The sequence below is a fragment of the Grosmannia clavigera genome (assembly GCF_000143105.1).
Source record: "Grosmannia clavigera kw1407 unplaced genomic scaffold GCSC_173, whole genome shotgun sequence".
Lineage (NCBI taxonomy): Eukaryota > Fungi > Ascomycota > Sordariomycetes > Ophiostomatales > Ophiostomataceae > Leptographium > Leptographium clavigerum.
Genome location: NW_014040765.1, coordinates 1498179 through 1510545, shown reverse-complemented (window position 1 = coordinate 1510545; position 12367 = coordinate 1498179). Strand labels below are relative to the sequence as shown.

General features: G+C 61.0%; 4 protein-coding genes across 4 annotated transcripts; 3 read left to right on the top strand and 1 right to left on the bottom strand.

The window, feature by feature from the left end:
* Positions 1 to 1330: 1330 nt before the first annotated feature.
* CMQ_7173 (uncharacterized protein) lies at positions 1331 to 2872 on the top strand (the record flags this gene model as incomplete). Its single annotated transcript, XM_014314178.1, has 1 exon — positions 1331 to 2872. The coding sequence occupies one exon, from the start codon at positions 1331 to 1333 to the stop codon at positions 2870 to 2872; it is 1542 nt and encodes a 513-aa protein (XP_014169653.1).
* Positions 2873 to 4363: 1491 nt separating this feature from the next.
* CMQ_7336 (cyclic-AMP phosphodiesterase) lies at positions 4364 to 6283 on the top strand (the record flags this gene model as incomplete). Its single annotated transcript, XM_014314341.1, has 2 exons — positions 4364 to 4432; positions 4508 to 6283. 2 exons carry the CDS (start codon positions 4364 to 4366, stop codon positions 6281 to 6283), a joined length of 1845 nt encoding a protein of 614 aa, XP_014169816.1.
* Positions 6284 to 6684: 401 nt separating this feature from the next.
* On the top strand, positions 6685 to 9660 carry CMQ_7155 (tRNA processing endoribonuclease; the record flags this gene model as incomplete). The annotated part of the gene is made up of 1 exon (XM_014314160.1): positions 6685 to 9660. The coding sequence occupies one exon, from the start codon at positions 6685 to 6687 to the stop codon at positions 9658 to 9660; it is 2976 nt and encodes a 991-aa protein (XP_014169635.1).
* A 179-nt stretch (positions 9661 to 9839) lies between these two features.
* On the bottom strand, positions 9840 to 12020 carry CMQ_7046 (uncharacterized protein; the record flags this gene model as incomplete). Its single annotated transcript, XM_014314051.1, has 2 exons — positions 9840 to 11150; positions 11319 to 12020. 2 exons carry the CDS (start codon positions 12018 to 12020, stop codon positions 9840 to 9842), a joined length of 2013 nt encoding a protein of 670 aa, XP_014169526.1.
* Positions 12021 to 12367: the final 347 nt, after the last annotated feature.

Below are 12367 nucleotides of genomic sequence, written 5' to 3'. Positions count from 1 at the left end.
GTCGCTGAGGTCGCAAAAGAAAGACGGGAGAGATGTTAGCGAATGACGAATGGACGGGGGTCGCTAGTAGAAAAGGCGCCCTGAAGGCAGATTGAGTCGAAATCCGTCTCACGTCTGGGCAGCGGGTGGGCCGGTGGTTAAGCGACAGTCAACGGGCACGGGTGGAGAAGAGGCGGAGAGAAGTATCTTACGGAATACAGGTATCGTTTCTTGGCAGACGAGACGCCGGCGAAGCCACGGAAACGAAGAAGCAAAAAGTGGCTCCTCGCCCGGTCCCGTGACGTAACACGGCGTTGGTCGTATTTATAGCGCGTCTGGGACTTTACGGTGAGGACGGTGGGGTAAAACGGGGAAGCCTGTGGCCTCTGCCCAATAGACGATTGGGGGCAGGGATGGGCGTTCGTTGTTTCCTCGTGTTTGCTGTTTGCGCCTTGCCTCCTTGTTGCAAAACCTGTTTGTTGGCAGGATTCTGCAAGAGGAATCGCGTAAAGTTTTGTGATGGGCCACGGTTGAGGTCTACGAGCGTTCATCCATCCCGTTGCTCGATCTGTTGTCTGATCTCTGCAACGTATTTAGCCTGGCCCCGATCGAGCCCGATTCGCTATGCGCACGTCATGGTTCCTGCATCGCCAGCGCGAGGAGGGGGGGAAACGGCCATTCTACGGGCAAATCGAACACGGCCAGGGACCGGCACCTCGAGGCGTCTGTAGGAAGGCTCCTTGGGGCACGGCAGCGGTCCGAGTCCGGCTTCCGCCGTGCCATTGACAAGATGGCCAGTGCTATTTCTGTCAGCCGAACGCAAAGGCCTGTCAGATGAAAGGGCGTTGTTCATCTCTTTCAGACCGAACATCTGGTTTGAATGAACAGCCCCTTCTTGAAAGGCTGTTGTTCACCTCTTTCAGACTTGGCATCTGGTCTGAACAGCCCCTTTCTCTGCATCTACAATGGCATTGGCAGCTTTGTCCGTCTTTGTTCTTTGTTCATCCAATTCAGCTCGTCCAGATGAACAAAAGATGTGTTCAACAATGAGGTTGACGATGGCGTTGACGGTGGTGTTGAACTTGATAAATATATCTGTTCTCCTGCCGTCAGTCTGCCAGATTGATCATCAAATCATTCAGAACCTCATCCAGCATACCTCTTCAGTCTACAGGCAATAGTTCAGCTGTGCTGCTATTACTTCCCTTTTCATTCGCATACCATTCCCAATCCCACTTTCCTTCATCCAGAGTTGTAAGTTGAAGACATCCTTGTTGCCTTTCCCTAACTCTCTGCCCTCATTCGGTTCAACGCCCCGACGAGTTCACTTCAACCCATTCCTATATATGCCATGTCTTTCAACAACAACATGACGAACAACGGCAGCCCCACGGAGGATATCTTTGGTGAGTTCTCCTTCAACGACATCAGCAGCAGCCCGTATGCCTTTGCTCTCCCGGAAGTGTCGCCTGCCACCCCAGTCTCTGCACAAAGATACGCGCTGCGTTCTGGAAAGGTAGCACAGGCCGCCCCGTCTGAGGAGCCGATCACCCGGACTGCTATTATCACGCAGTCCCAGGGGAAGAGCAACCCGCCGCCGAAAAATGCAAAGGTAAGTCATTCTCGCAACAAGTTTTCGGGCAGCCGGATTACCGACTACGAGTGGTACGACCGCTTTCCGGTGCGGAGCAACTGGAAGGCAGGCCACGTGCAGATCCGATACACCGGCCTAGGTGAGCTCCGGCCCACGCTGACATTTGAACGCGACACACTGCTGGCCTATGTGCACGGATGTCGGGAGCAGTCGATCCCGCTCCGGTTTTGGATCCAGAACCCGCCGACGATGCAGAAAGAGCGGTACATGACGCAAGCATCACACCTGTGCCGGTATATCGACTGTCCTGTCCCGTCCCGGACGATCATGCGCGGCATGCTCCAGGTGAGTATGGACGAGCATCCGACCGCGACGAGCAACGGCCAGCTCGACCCCTTCTTCACCGCCGGCTGCTTCCACCTGCACTGCTTGGAGGAGATGATCGCACTTCCCGAGCTGATGCAGGTGGCCGACGTCGAGGCGGACGTACGGGATCTGCCGCTCGAGGAGAAGAACCCGATGAGCCTGAACCGGGAAGAGAGACTGAGCACGGCTTACAGCGAGTGGAAGGCGGAACACTTTGACCAGTACGTGCGCAGAGGGCTGGCCATCCCGACAGAGCAGCGCCGAAAGCAGCGGCTGGTCTGGTACCTGATGCACAAAAAGGTGCAGTACCAGCCGAGCACGCGGCAGCGGAAGCGCCAAGAACGACGCGGCAACGATCTCACGAAGCACTGGGGCGATCTGCACAAGTTTGTGGCGCTCAACATGAAGGCTCGACAGCAGAAGAAGGACAGCACGGCAGCAACACTGCCTAAGCGCCGCCGTGCTCACGATTCCTACAACGGCCGATCCGGGAAGCGGGCTTGTTTCGACGAGCCATCACCCTCTCTCCTGGGCTGGCCGAGTCCGCTCTGGGCTGTGCCGCCGCCTCTTCCGACTTCAGGTATGTATGTCCCTTATGGCGTCCTGCCGCCTTACATGGCCAGCGCCCAGACATTCTACCCGTACCCATGTGACTCGTCGTATTCTGCTGCTCCGTATGATTTTCAGCACGTGGAGCCCTTTTTGGGTTCTGGGCAGCTGAACTTTACGTTCTTTGACGCAGAGGCAGAAAAGGGGGAGCTGGAGTGGAGTGAGGCCCAACTGGCCGGCAGCGACTTGATTATCGACCCATTACTGCTACAGCAGGACTTGGCTGCCGCGATGTCTTTAGAGGGAACGCCCCTGGCCCAATCGGCTATTAGCACGGACGACCTTGTCTCTGAATTTGGCGACCTGCTGGTCGATATGGAGTAGGCAGCCATGGGCGCGGCCGATGAAGAACGTGCAGGCGCGTTTTATCGTTCGGCTGGCAGTCAGCCTGTCGTCTGCTTCCAACTGCCCAAACGAGTGTTCTCGGACACGCCGCCAAGGTCGCGTGCGGAGGCGCCAGGCACTGCAGTAGTGCGAGGTGAGTAGACCCGGGGTGGTAAGATATCACTCTCCGCCAGGTTTGCGCGAGAGTTGCATTTGTCTGTTTTTGACGCCTTGGACTTGTCCACTCGACAGCGTCTCGTCCCATTTCTCGTAGAGCCGTTAGCAGTAGATACCCAATATAATGAATGTCTGGTCATACTTAGTGCACAGAATAATTCCCGTCTCTCCTGTGATTCGCGGCTACGGGCAAAGTTAAGCTCCATGATCCACCTTCGGAATAGCCGACAGAACTCCACTGACTAGCCATGCTGCCTGCAGATATTCCGGGGTCGGTCTCGTCAACTTGCTGCTGCTGTGAATCGCGCGGAGAAGCTGGTGTTTGTAGCTCGGCCCGTAGCTGGTATCTTACTTTGTATCTTACCTTGTGACGAGCTCATAGTTTGCAGCTTGTATCCCGCCTCTTATGGCAGTTGATGTTGCCTTTGGAGCATCAAAGGCTCCGGCTCTATTATTGTCAGATATAGCGCAGCCAGTGCTTTTCGGTCTGGGTGGCGCACTACAGCGGAGTCTTGTTCGGCCTCACCGGATTCGAGCCCTATCAGTCTTATTGAGCGCTTGGCGACATGTGTCCGGTCCCCAGCCAGACGTGCCAGCCAACCAGGGCCCCAAGCTGGCTCGTGCTCGTGGCCGCTTCTGGCCCAAGGTCAACTCGTGTTGTAGTTATCTTCCACGCTAACAGAATAGCCTTGCCGCCGGGCACTTTGTTCGTCGCACACACCACACACGCAGGCGAAGAGGTCCAGGACAGACCAGATAAGGCCGGAGGCGCAGGCAGCCCATAATGCATTGTAGTATATAAAGGATTACATGATTCTCACTCATTTCCCCAGGCGCTCGGTCGGCCTGTTCGTTCCTTCCTTCCGACCCCTCCTGTCCCTTCCTACGTCCACACGCCATGAACCGGCTGCGATGACCACGAGACGATCGAATCAGGCAGGCGCTCGCATCATCAGGCAGACGGCAGTCGCGGCCGCGGAGCAGAGCTTAGAAAGCGCAAATCGGCATCTCAGCCCCAGATCTCGAAAACGCACAGTCGCCGTCGCCCATCTCTAGCGATCATCGCGCCCCAATTAAACCTGCCCTCCTTCACCTTGCTTTTTGCGTCCGCCCTTGCGCAGCGGCGAGACACGACTGCACACAAATCGCGTATCCGCCGGGAACAGAGATCTGAGAAGAGGCAGCCATCCTTGGACGCCCGCGGCATCTCGACCGCAGGCTTGGAAGGTCACCGACATCAACAACACGCGTCGTGCCCGACACAGCACAGACCAGAGACAGGCACAGACCAGAAGCGCACACGCCCACTTCAAAATGAGCCACGGCAAAGGCGCCGATGTGCCAGAAGCCCTGCCCTCGCCGGCGCTGCAGGTGATTGTCTTGGTGAGCTGCATTGCTGCGCGAAAGCTGTCGGGAGTACGGAGTACAGACAGATGAGTTGTCATGCTGACCTCACAGGGGGCTGGCGGCGGCCCGCAGGAATCGAACACGACCGCATTCCTGGTGCGATCGACCGCAGAAGGATGGCGGCGTGGATCGATTGTAGCCCTGGACGCTGGCGTGTTGCTGAGCTCTGTTACCCGGATCCTCGAGCAGACCTCGCCAGCAGACCTGGGCAGCTCATCATCGTCGCTGTCTCTGCCGCATACACTGACCAGCGGTCCCTTTGCCGGTCTGCAGGTGCCCAACGCCACGGCGGCGGCGAATGCGGCGCACATTCAGAGCACGCTGATCAACACGTATCTGATCACGCACCCGCATCTTGACCATATTGCCGGCTTCGTGATCAACACGGCTGGGCTGCCGGGCTCGCGGCCGAAGCGGCTGGCCGGACTACCGTCGACCATCTCGGCCTTCAAGCAGCACATCTTCAACAACGTGATCTGGCCGAATCTGTCGGACGAGAACAACGGCGCCGGCCTGATCACGTACATGCGCCTCGTCGACGGCGGCTCGCCAGCGCTCGGCGTGGGCGATGGTCGCGGCTACGTCGAGATCAGCGACGGCCTGGCCGTCAAGGTCTGGAGCGTCAGCCACGGTCACTGCATCGAGCGCCACAGCCATCGCGGCAGCGGTGTCGGCACGCGCTTTGGGAGCGTCGATGCCGGCGGCAGTGGCGGTGGTGGTGGTCTGTCTTCCGGCCTCACGAGTCCGCGCCTGATGGCTCGCCAGACCTCGTTCGGGACAGGCCTCTATTCGTCACCGCTTGCACACCAGCTCCAACACCAGCACCAGCACCAGCTGGCACCGTCCCTGCCGCGACGCGACAGCCACGCTGTGCTGTCGGGCATCGGTGGTGGTGGTGCGGCAGCTGCTCGGCGGGCCAGCCAGTCGATCGGCCTTGCCGCACAGCTGACGGGCGAGACTGTGTGCGTTTACGACTCGAGCGCGTATTTTATCCGCGACGTGGCGACGGGCCGCGAAGTGCTCATGTTTGGCGACGTGGAGCCGGACTCGGTCTCGCTGTCGCCGCGCAACATCCACGTGTGGCAGGAGGCAGCGCCGAAGATTGCGGCCGGCCACCTGGCTGCCATCTTTATGGAGTGCAGCTACGAAGACACACATCCGGTTGATCGACTCTACGGCCACCTCACGCCACATTACGTGGTGGAGGAGCTGGCCAGCCTGGCTGCGGAGGTGGAGGAAGCCCGGGTGATGCTCAAGAAGCAGGCCGAGGAGCAGCAGCAGCAGCAGCGGGACCGGGAAGGCCGGAAACGGAAACGGCGTGCCGCAGACGATGACCGTCTGGTCGTCGACGTGGCGACTGGCTTGCGGACAGGCAGCCACAGCCGACGGAAGACAGAATCGGTCACGTTTGCGTCTGTGCCACGTGCACCAGACGACCCTGTGTCTCCGAGGACGGTGCATCCTTCCTATGCCGGCACGGGCGTTGCGGACGACTCAATGGTTTCGGCAGTTTCGACGCCGGCGACTGCAGGAACGACGGTCACTCCACATATCTCGACACCGACGGCCGATCTGTCGCTGAGCGACGCAGACCCGCTCGACAGCCTGGAGACGGGGGCGGCAAACGTGGGCAGGACACGAGAGCAGCACTGCCGACAACCGCCGCTCAAGGGTCTCAAGGTAGTCATCATACACGTCAAAGAGACGCTCAAGGACGGACCGACGGCCGGGGAGGTGATCCTGGAGCAGCTGCTCGACTACGAGGAGCAAAGCCAGCTCGGCTGCGAGTACATTATATCGTATGCCGGCCAAAGCCTGTATTTTTAAGGGAAGCGGGTCGGAGAGAAGACCGGCGTGTTTTGATAGGCGAGGAAGTAAGTGTATGAAGATTTGTTTAACATGTTTGTCACGTGTGCTGCTGTGGTGTGTTTGTGGCTGATCACCAGCCACAGGTGGCGGGCGATAAGGATAAAGGCAAAAAAAAGCAGGAACCGAAAAGGGCAATTTGCAGAGCAGCAGCAAACAAGGCCAGGGAAGAGATTGAAGCAGAAAGTGAATGGCCAGCCAGAGCGTGTGTGCCGAGCTTGATGAACCGACTATTAACCCAGTCATACACGCGGCTCCCATCACCAACACCATCCGTCCGTCTTGGGTCTACACTTCCTTGTTCAGGGTTTTCTTCCAGGGCGTCCGGAGCGTCCTCGTCCCCTTCTCGCTCCAAGCGAGCGATGAAGAGACAGCGAACGAGTCAGCAGCACGCCGACAGTTCTTTGGCAGTTCCAAGCCGTCCGGTTAGCCGACATTCGTTCCACGGAGCGGTGCTTCCGGCAGGACTCTTCTCCAGCCGGACGACGGTGTTGCGAGCATACCGCTACAACCGGTCGAAGAAGTGTGCGGCACGGTTTTTTCTCTTTGAGCAGTCGGCCGCAGCGGCAGACAGCAGCAAAAGCAGCCGAGCGCTCGAACGTCGCCGGCCGCCGCCACGCCCCATCGCATCAATGCTCAACTACGTGCAGATCCTGACGGCACCGTCAGCAGACACACCGGGAACATGTCTGGTAGTGCATCACGACAACCGACGGTACCTCTTTGGCAACGTGGCCGAGGGTACGCAGCGGGCGTTTGTGCAGCAAAAGGTGTCGCTCAGCCGGACGGAGGAGATCTTTCTGACCGGCTCCGTCAGCTGGCACACGGCAGGCGGACTGATCGGCATGATCCTGTCGGTGGCCGAGGTGCTCTCGTCGGCTCGGGCAGCAGCAGCGGCGGAGGAGGCACAAAAGGCACAGCGGGCACAGCGGGCACAGCAGGCACTGGCACAGAAGGCGGCCAAGAAGAAGGGCAACCCGGCTGTCGCACCGGAGAAATCGTCAGGAGGAGCAGCAGCAGAAGTAGCAACAGCAGCAACTCCAGAGCCGACGGAAGCACGGAGCCTGAGCATCCACGGCGGCATCAATCTAGCGCATCTCTTGGCGACAGCCCGACGTTTTGTCTTCCGAAAGGGAATGCCGATTCGGGCACACGAGGTGCGCGAAGACGGAAGCGACGTGGACGGGATGCGGGAGGCGGACTGGGCGGACGAAAACATGATGGTGTGGTACGTGCCAGTGATGGCAGAGGGAGGAGGTGAAACAGAGGCAGAAAGCGAGGCAACGACAGGAGGACGCAAGCGGAACCACGACGCGGTGGACAGTGACCAGGAACGAGACGAAGACCAAGACCTGGACAGAAACACCTCTCTGGCCGACCGAACGATGGTGGATGCAGTATTGAAGCAGATGTTCGACTCAGACTGGAAGCTGGACGCGCTGGTAGAGACGACACTGCACGCGGTCAAGATGCCGGCGAAGCTGTTTGTCAAGGACGCCAAGGGCCATCTTCAACCGTACGAGGGACCGCTGCCGGGCGAGGGAGCGGAGCGGGAGCCAGACAGGCCGGTGTTGGTGCGACAGCCGTGGCCGGCAGCACTGATCCAAGCATTGCCACGAACAAAGCCATCACGACAGTCGGTGAGTTACGTGGTGCGCAACCACGCGCGACGCGGCAAGGTGGACGCGGCAGCAGCAGCACGGCTGGGCGTGGCTAAGCGAGACATCCGGCGACTGGTGGCCGGCGAGAACGTCACGGCCGTGGCAGCCGACGGGACCAGCCAGACGGTGACGCCAGAGATGGTGGTTGGGCCGTCGGTAGAGGGTGCAGCCTTTGCCGTGGCCGATCTGCCGGACCGTTCGTTCATCGAGGCCTTTGTGGCGCGGCCAGAATGGCAGCAAGCCAGCGGCGGTCTCCTGGCGCCGGTCAACACGATGTTCTGGATCCTCGGACCTGGCGTGGCGTCTGACAGCCGGCTGCTCGCATTTATGCGCAGTCGGCCGGCCATCCGCCACGTCGTCGCGGCTCCCGACGCCTGTCCGAACCGGCTGGCACTCGGTTCGGCCGCCACGCTGCAGGCTAAGCACCACCGCATCGACCCCGATCGCTTTCCGCTACCGCAGTTCGACAACCGGGTGCCGGTGGTGGAGGCAGAAGCAGACGACAGCGACAGCGGCAGTCTGCCCTACGAGCCAGCACGCGCCGGCTGGGCCGTCCGTCTGGCCCCACAGGTGGTCGAGGAGGACGGCAAGGTGTTTGGCAACGTGGACTTTGGCGAGGCCTTGCGCGAGCTGGATCCGGCCGTGTTGGCACTGGCAGACGAAGCGCGAGGTGCTGCTGTTATTCCCGGGGTTCCTGGGATCCCCCATCCCGACACAGAGGTGATCTCGTTGGGGACCGGCTCAGCGATGCCATCCAAGTACCGCAACGTGTCGGCGACGCTGGTGCGGGTTCCCGGCGTCGGCAGCTATCTCTTTGACTGCGGCGAGAACACGCTCGGATCGATGCGGCGGATGCTGGGCGCGGCTGGTCTGGCCGACATGCTGCGCGACCTGCGCATGATCTGGATCAGCCACCTGCACGCGGACCACCATCTAGGCACTGCTAGCGTGATCCGAGCATGGCGGGACGCCACCCAAAGACGCGACGGCACGGCCGAGTCCCGGTTGCTGGTGGCCTCGCACGTCAACATGCTGCACTGGCTGCGCGAGTACGCCGAGGTGGAGGACTACGGCTTCGAGCGGCTGCGCCTGGCCGAGCTCGACAGCAGCGCCCGCTACGAGCGCGTCTGCCCACCCGTCGTCCTGTCGGCGGCCGAGACGGCCGAGTTTGGGCTGCAGCGCATCGACGCCTGTCGCGTGGAGCATTGTCACGGGGCGCTGGCCGTTGTGGTCACGTGGCCGGTCCGTTCGAATGCAAATACCCCGAATACCCCGAATACCCCGGCCGAACCCCTGCGCGTTGCCTACTCGGGCGACTGCCGTCCGTCGGCCGACTTTGCCCGCATCGGTCGCCACGCCACGCTGCTCATCCACGAGAGCACCTTTGACGACGAGCTCGCGGGCGAGGCCGCCGCCAAGAAACACAGCACCATGGGCGAGGCCCTTGCCGTCGGCCGCCGCATGGCCGCCCGCCGCGTCCTCCTCACCCACTTCTCCCAACGCTACCCCAAGATCCCCGTCTTTGGCGCTGACGGCGACGGTGACGGCGACCCAACTCCAGACATGCACGTCCTCGTCGCTTTTGACCATATGCGTGTTCGGCTGTGCGACTTCCAGGCCGCTGCCGCCTTCCTGCCCGCGCTGCAGAAGCTGTATGATGGCGAGGAGAGAGGGTGAGGGGGCATAATGATACGTGGAAATAGCATTGGATAGAATGAATAGAACTATACGTTGGACCTTTTCACATGGCACTTTACGGAGTACAGAAAGGCACGAACTACATAGTATGTCCTCATCCATGCATTGACTACCCAATACGGCTTACTCATACATTACGTAATCCACTCACATGGGACTCATCGTCCTCGTCCCGATGGCCACCTTGTCGTGGCCGTGTAGTCAGTCTCGGCCATTGTCGGCGCCTGTGACGTCGTCTTGGGGGCAGCGGCCGGCTGTCGGTGTCGTGGCAGATCGCGATGCGGTGGACGGCAGGAAGCCGCAGGAGGATGCTTGGAGCTGCCGTTCTTGCCAGCATTTGCCTTTCCGCTGTCCTTTGCGCTGGCTTTTCCGCTGCTCTTTCCACCACCCCCCTTGTCCCGCTGTCTCTGGCGCTCCTCGCGCTCCCGCCGCCGCTCTCGTCGTTCTGCCCACTCACGCTCCCGTTCCTGCTCGCGCACCTCCCGCTCTCGCCGCCGGTCCATCACGCAGCTGATGGAGTCGTCCGGCAGCACCGTCGAGGCGGTGTCGTCGTGATGCGTGCGTGCGCGGTGAGAGTACGCGGAAGGGGGTGGTGGTCTGCATGCCGGTGGTCTCGCTGCCGACACTCTCGTCGACGCCCTCGTCGACGTCTTGGTCGCCCCCTCCGCAAATGACGCTGTCACGTCCGCCTGCAGCGCCACGTACGACGCCGGCGTCACCGGCCGCCGCACGCCCGCTGGCGGCCGGTAAGTCGACGTCACGTGTTTTCGAGAAGTCACGTGCTCCTCGCCAGCCTTGTCGCCCTGGGAGTACACGCTGGACGGTGCTGGCACCACAGACACCGCCGCTGACGGCGATGGTGGCGGCGTCGGCAGCTCCATGATCGGTGGGACAACAGCAACCTGCCCTGAGGGTCCGGCCTCCGTGTGAACGGTCATGGTGACAAACGAGGCCTGGTCATCGGCGTCGCCGTCGCAGGGAGGCACCTCAGACCTGCTCTCGAGCACGTGACGTCGATAAGCTTCTTCCCATTCGGCCGGCTTCTCTAGCTGGTGGGCTGTGCTTTCTGCGAGGCTTCCGGCCAGATTGCGTCTCTGGTAGACGCGACTGGCCCGGAGAGGCCCCTCGGCCTCAGCCTCAGCCTCAGCCTCCTCTCGGCCCACAGTCGCCTGCAGATCAGTCAGCCCGCTCCAGGCGTCTTGGCTGCTTGGCAGCAGCGGCAGAGGCAGCCGGTGGCCATGCTTGGTGGCCATGCGTGCGGGATTCTTGCTGCTGCTGCTGCTGGCTGGCCCGCTGCCGCTCTGATATCGTGCGTGCAGGTACCGATAGTGATGACCAAGGCGGTTCTGGTCCAGACGGCGACGTCGTCGACACTCGCACAGCCGCACGACGTACAGCTCTTTGGCCAGGGTCTGGCTTCGTCGCCGGATCTCGGCCGCGTCGTCGTCGCCAAAGGCCGTGACCCACGACTGGACAATTTGCCAGAGATGAGGGTGTTTGGGTTTGAAATCCTTCTCGGCCTTTTCCTTCTCTTTTCCCTTCCCCTTTCCCTTCCTCTCTCGCTCCCTCTCTCTCTCTCGCCGCTGCCCGTACGCATCCAGGGCCATCCGGCTGAGCATCGACGCCTGCAGGTCCACCAGCGTCTGGCTCTGTGCCGCCATCGCCGCCAGCACGCACACTTCACACGGCAGCTGTAGGTGTGGCATTCGCTGGCCGGCCTCGATGTGTCGCCGTGTCGCCGTCGCTGCCGCTGCCGTCTCGGTCGCACTGCTCGTCCCCAACGTGCCTTGCTCGAGCCGACCAAAGGTGTGGCGATCAGACCAGAGCGCGCAGACGCCCAGCATCCGGTTGCCCCAGTCGCGCACCGTTACAGACCGACACATGACGTATTCGCAATCCCCTCGGCTGTGGCGTCTCACTGGATCTGCCCGGTCTGCCACCTCTCGCGTCACGTAGTAAAACACCTCCCGGATCAGCGCCGGGTGCATCTTCCGATGGGCCGGACAGAGGACAGTGGGCGCTGTCCGTGGCCGTAGCCTCGCCTCTAGCCGCACACCCTCGCTGGCGGCCCGGGCTGCCAGCGCGTCGCCGCCGCCTGACACCCCCATGGCTACGCGCTTGGCCATCTGCGACGCCTGCACTGCCCAGTTGAGCGGAGCCGGCGGTCGCAGTAGTCCGCTGGGAAGCTGCGCCGTCAGCGCCGCCTGGTCCGCCAGCCAGCTGCCCGACGGCCGCACCATGCCGCTATCGACGCGGTCGAGGTGGTCCGTCGGCAACGACAACATCGCTGCCAGCGCGTCTAGGTCGCTCTGCGGCATGTCGTGCAGTGAGATGCCCATTGTCGTGGTGTGTTTTTGCATGTATGTATGTGTGTGTAACTAGTGTCAAGCATTAAGTCAACGTGCAAGAGGACGTCCTGTTTGCTCACCTCGTCTGTCTGTTTGTAAGTTGCTGGTCGCAATGAACAAAGAATGACCGTGCCGTTACTGAAAGCGATATGTCGTTTGTGCGTAGATATCGTCGTAACCTCAGGGTACCGTGCAGCCTTGTAGTTTGGGAAATAATCTTGCCGCAGGATCGGGAGAGCACCCGCTGCCCAGAGTATTAAATAGCACATAGACAGCACAAGATGAGGACGACGACAAAGACCTCTGTCCAGTCTTGGGTCGTCCTTGTTCACAGTCAT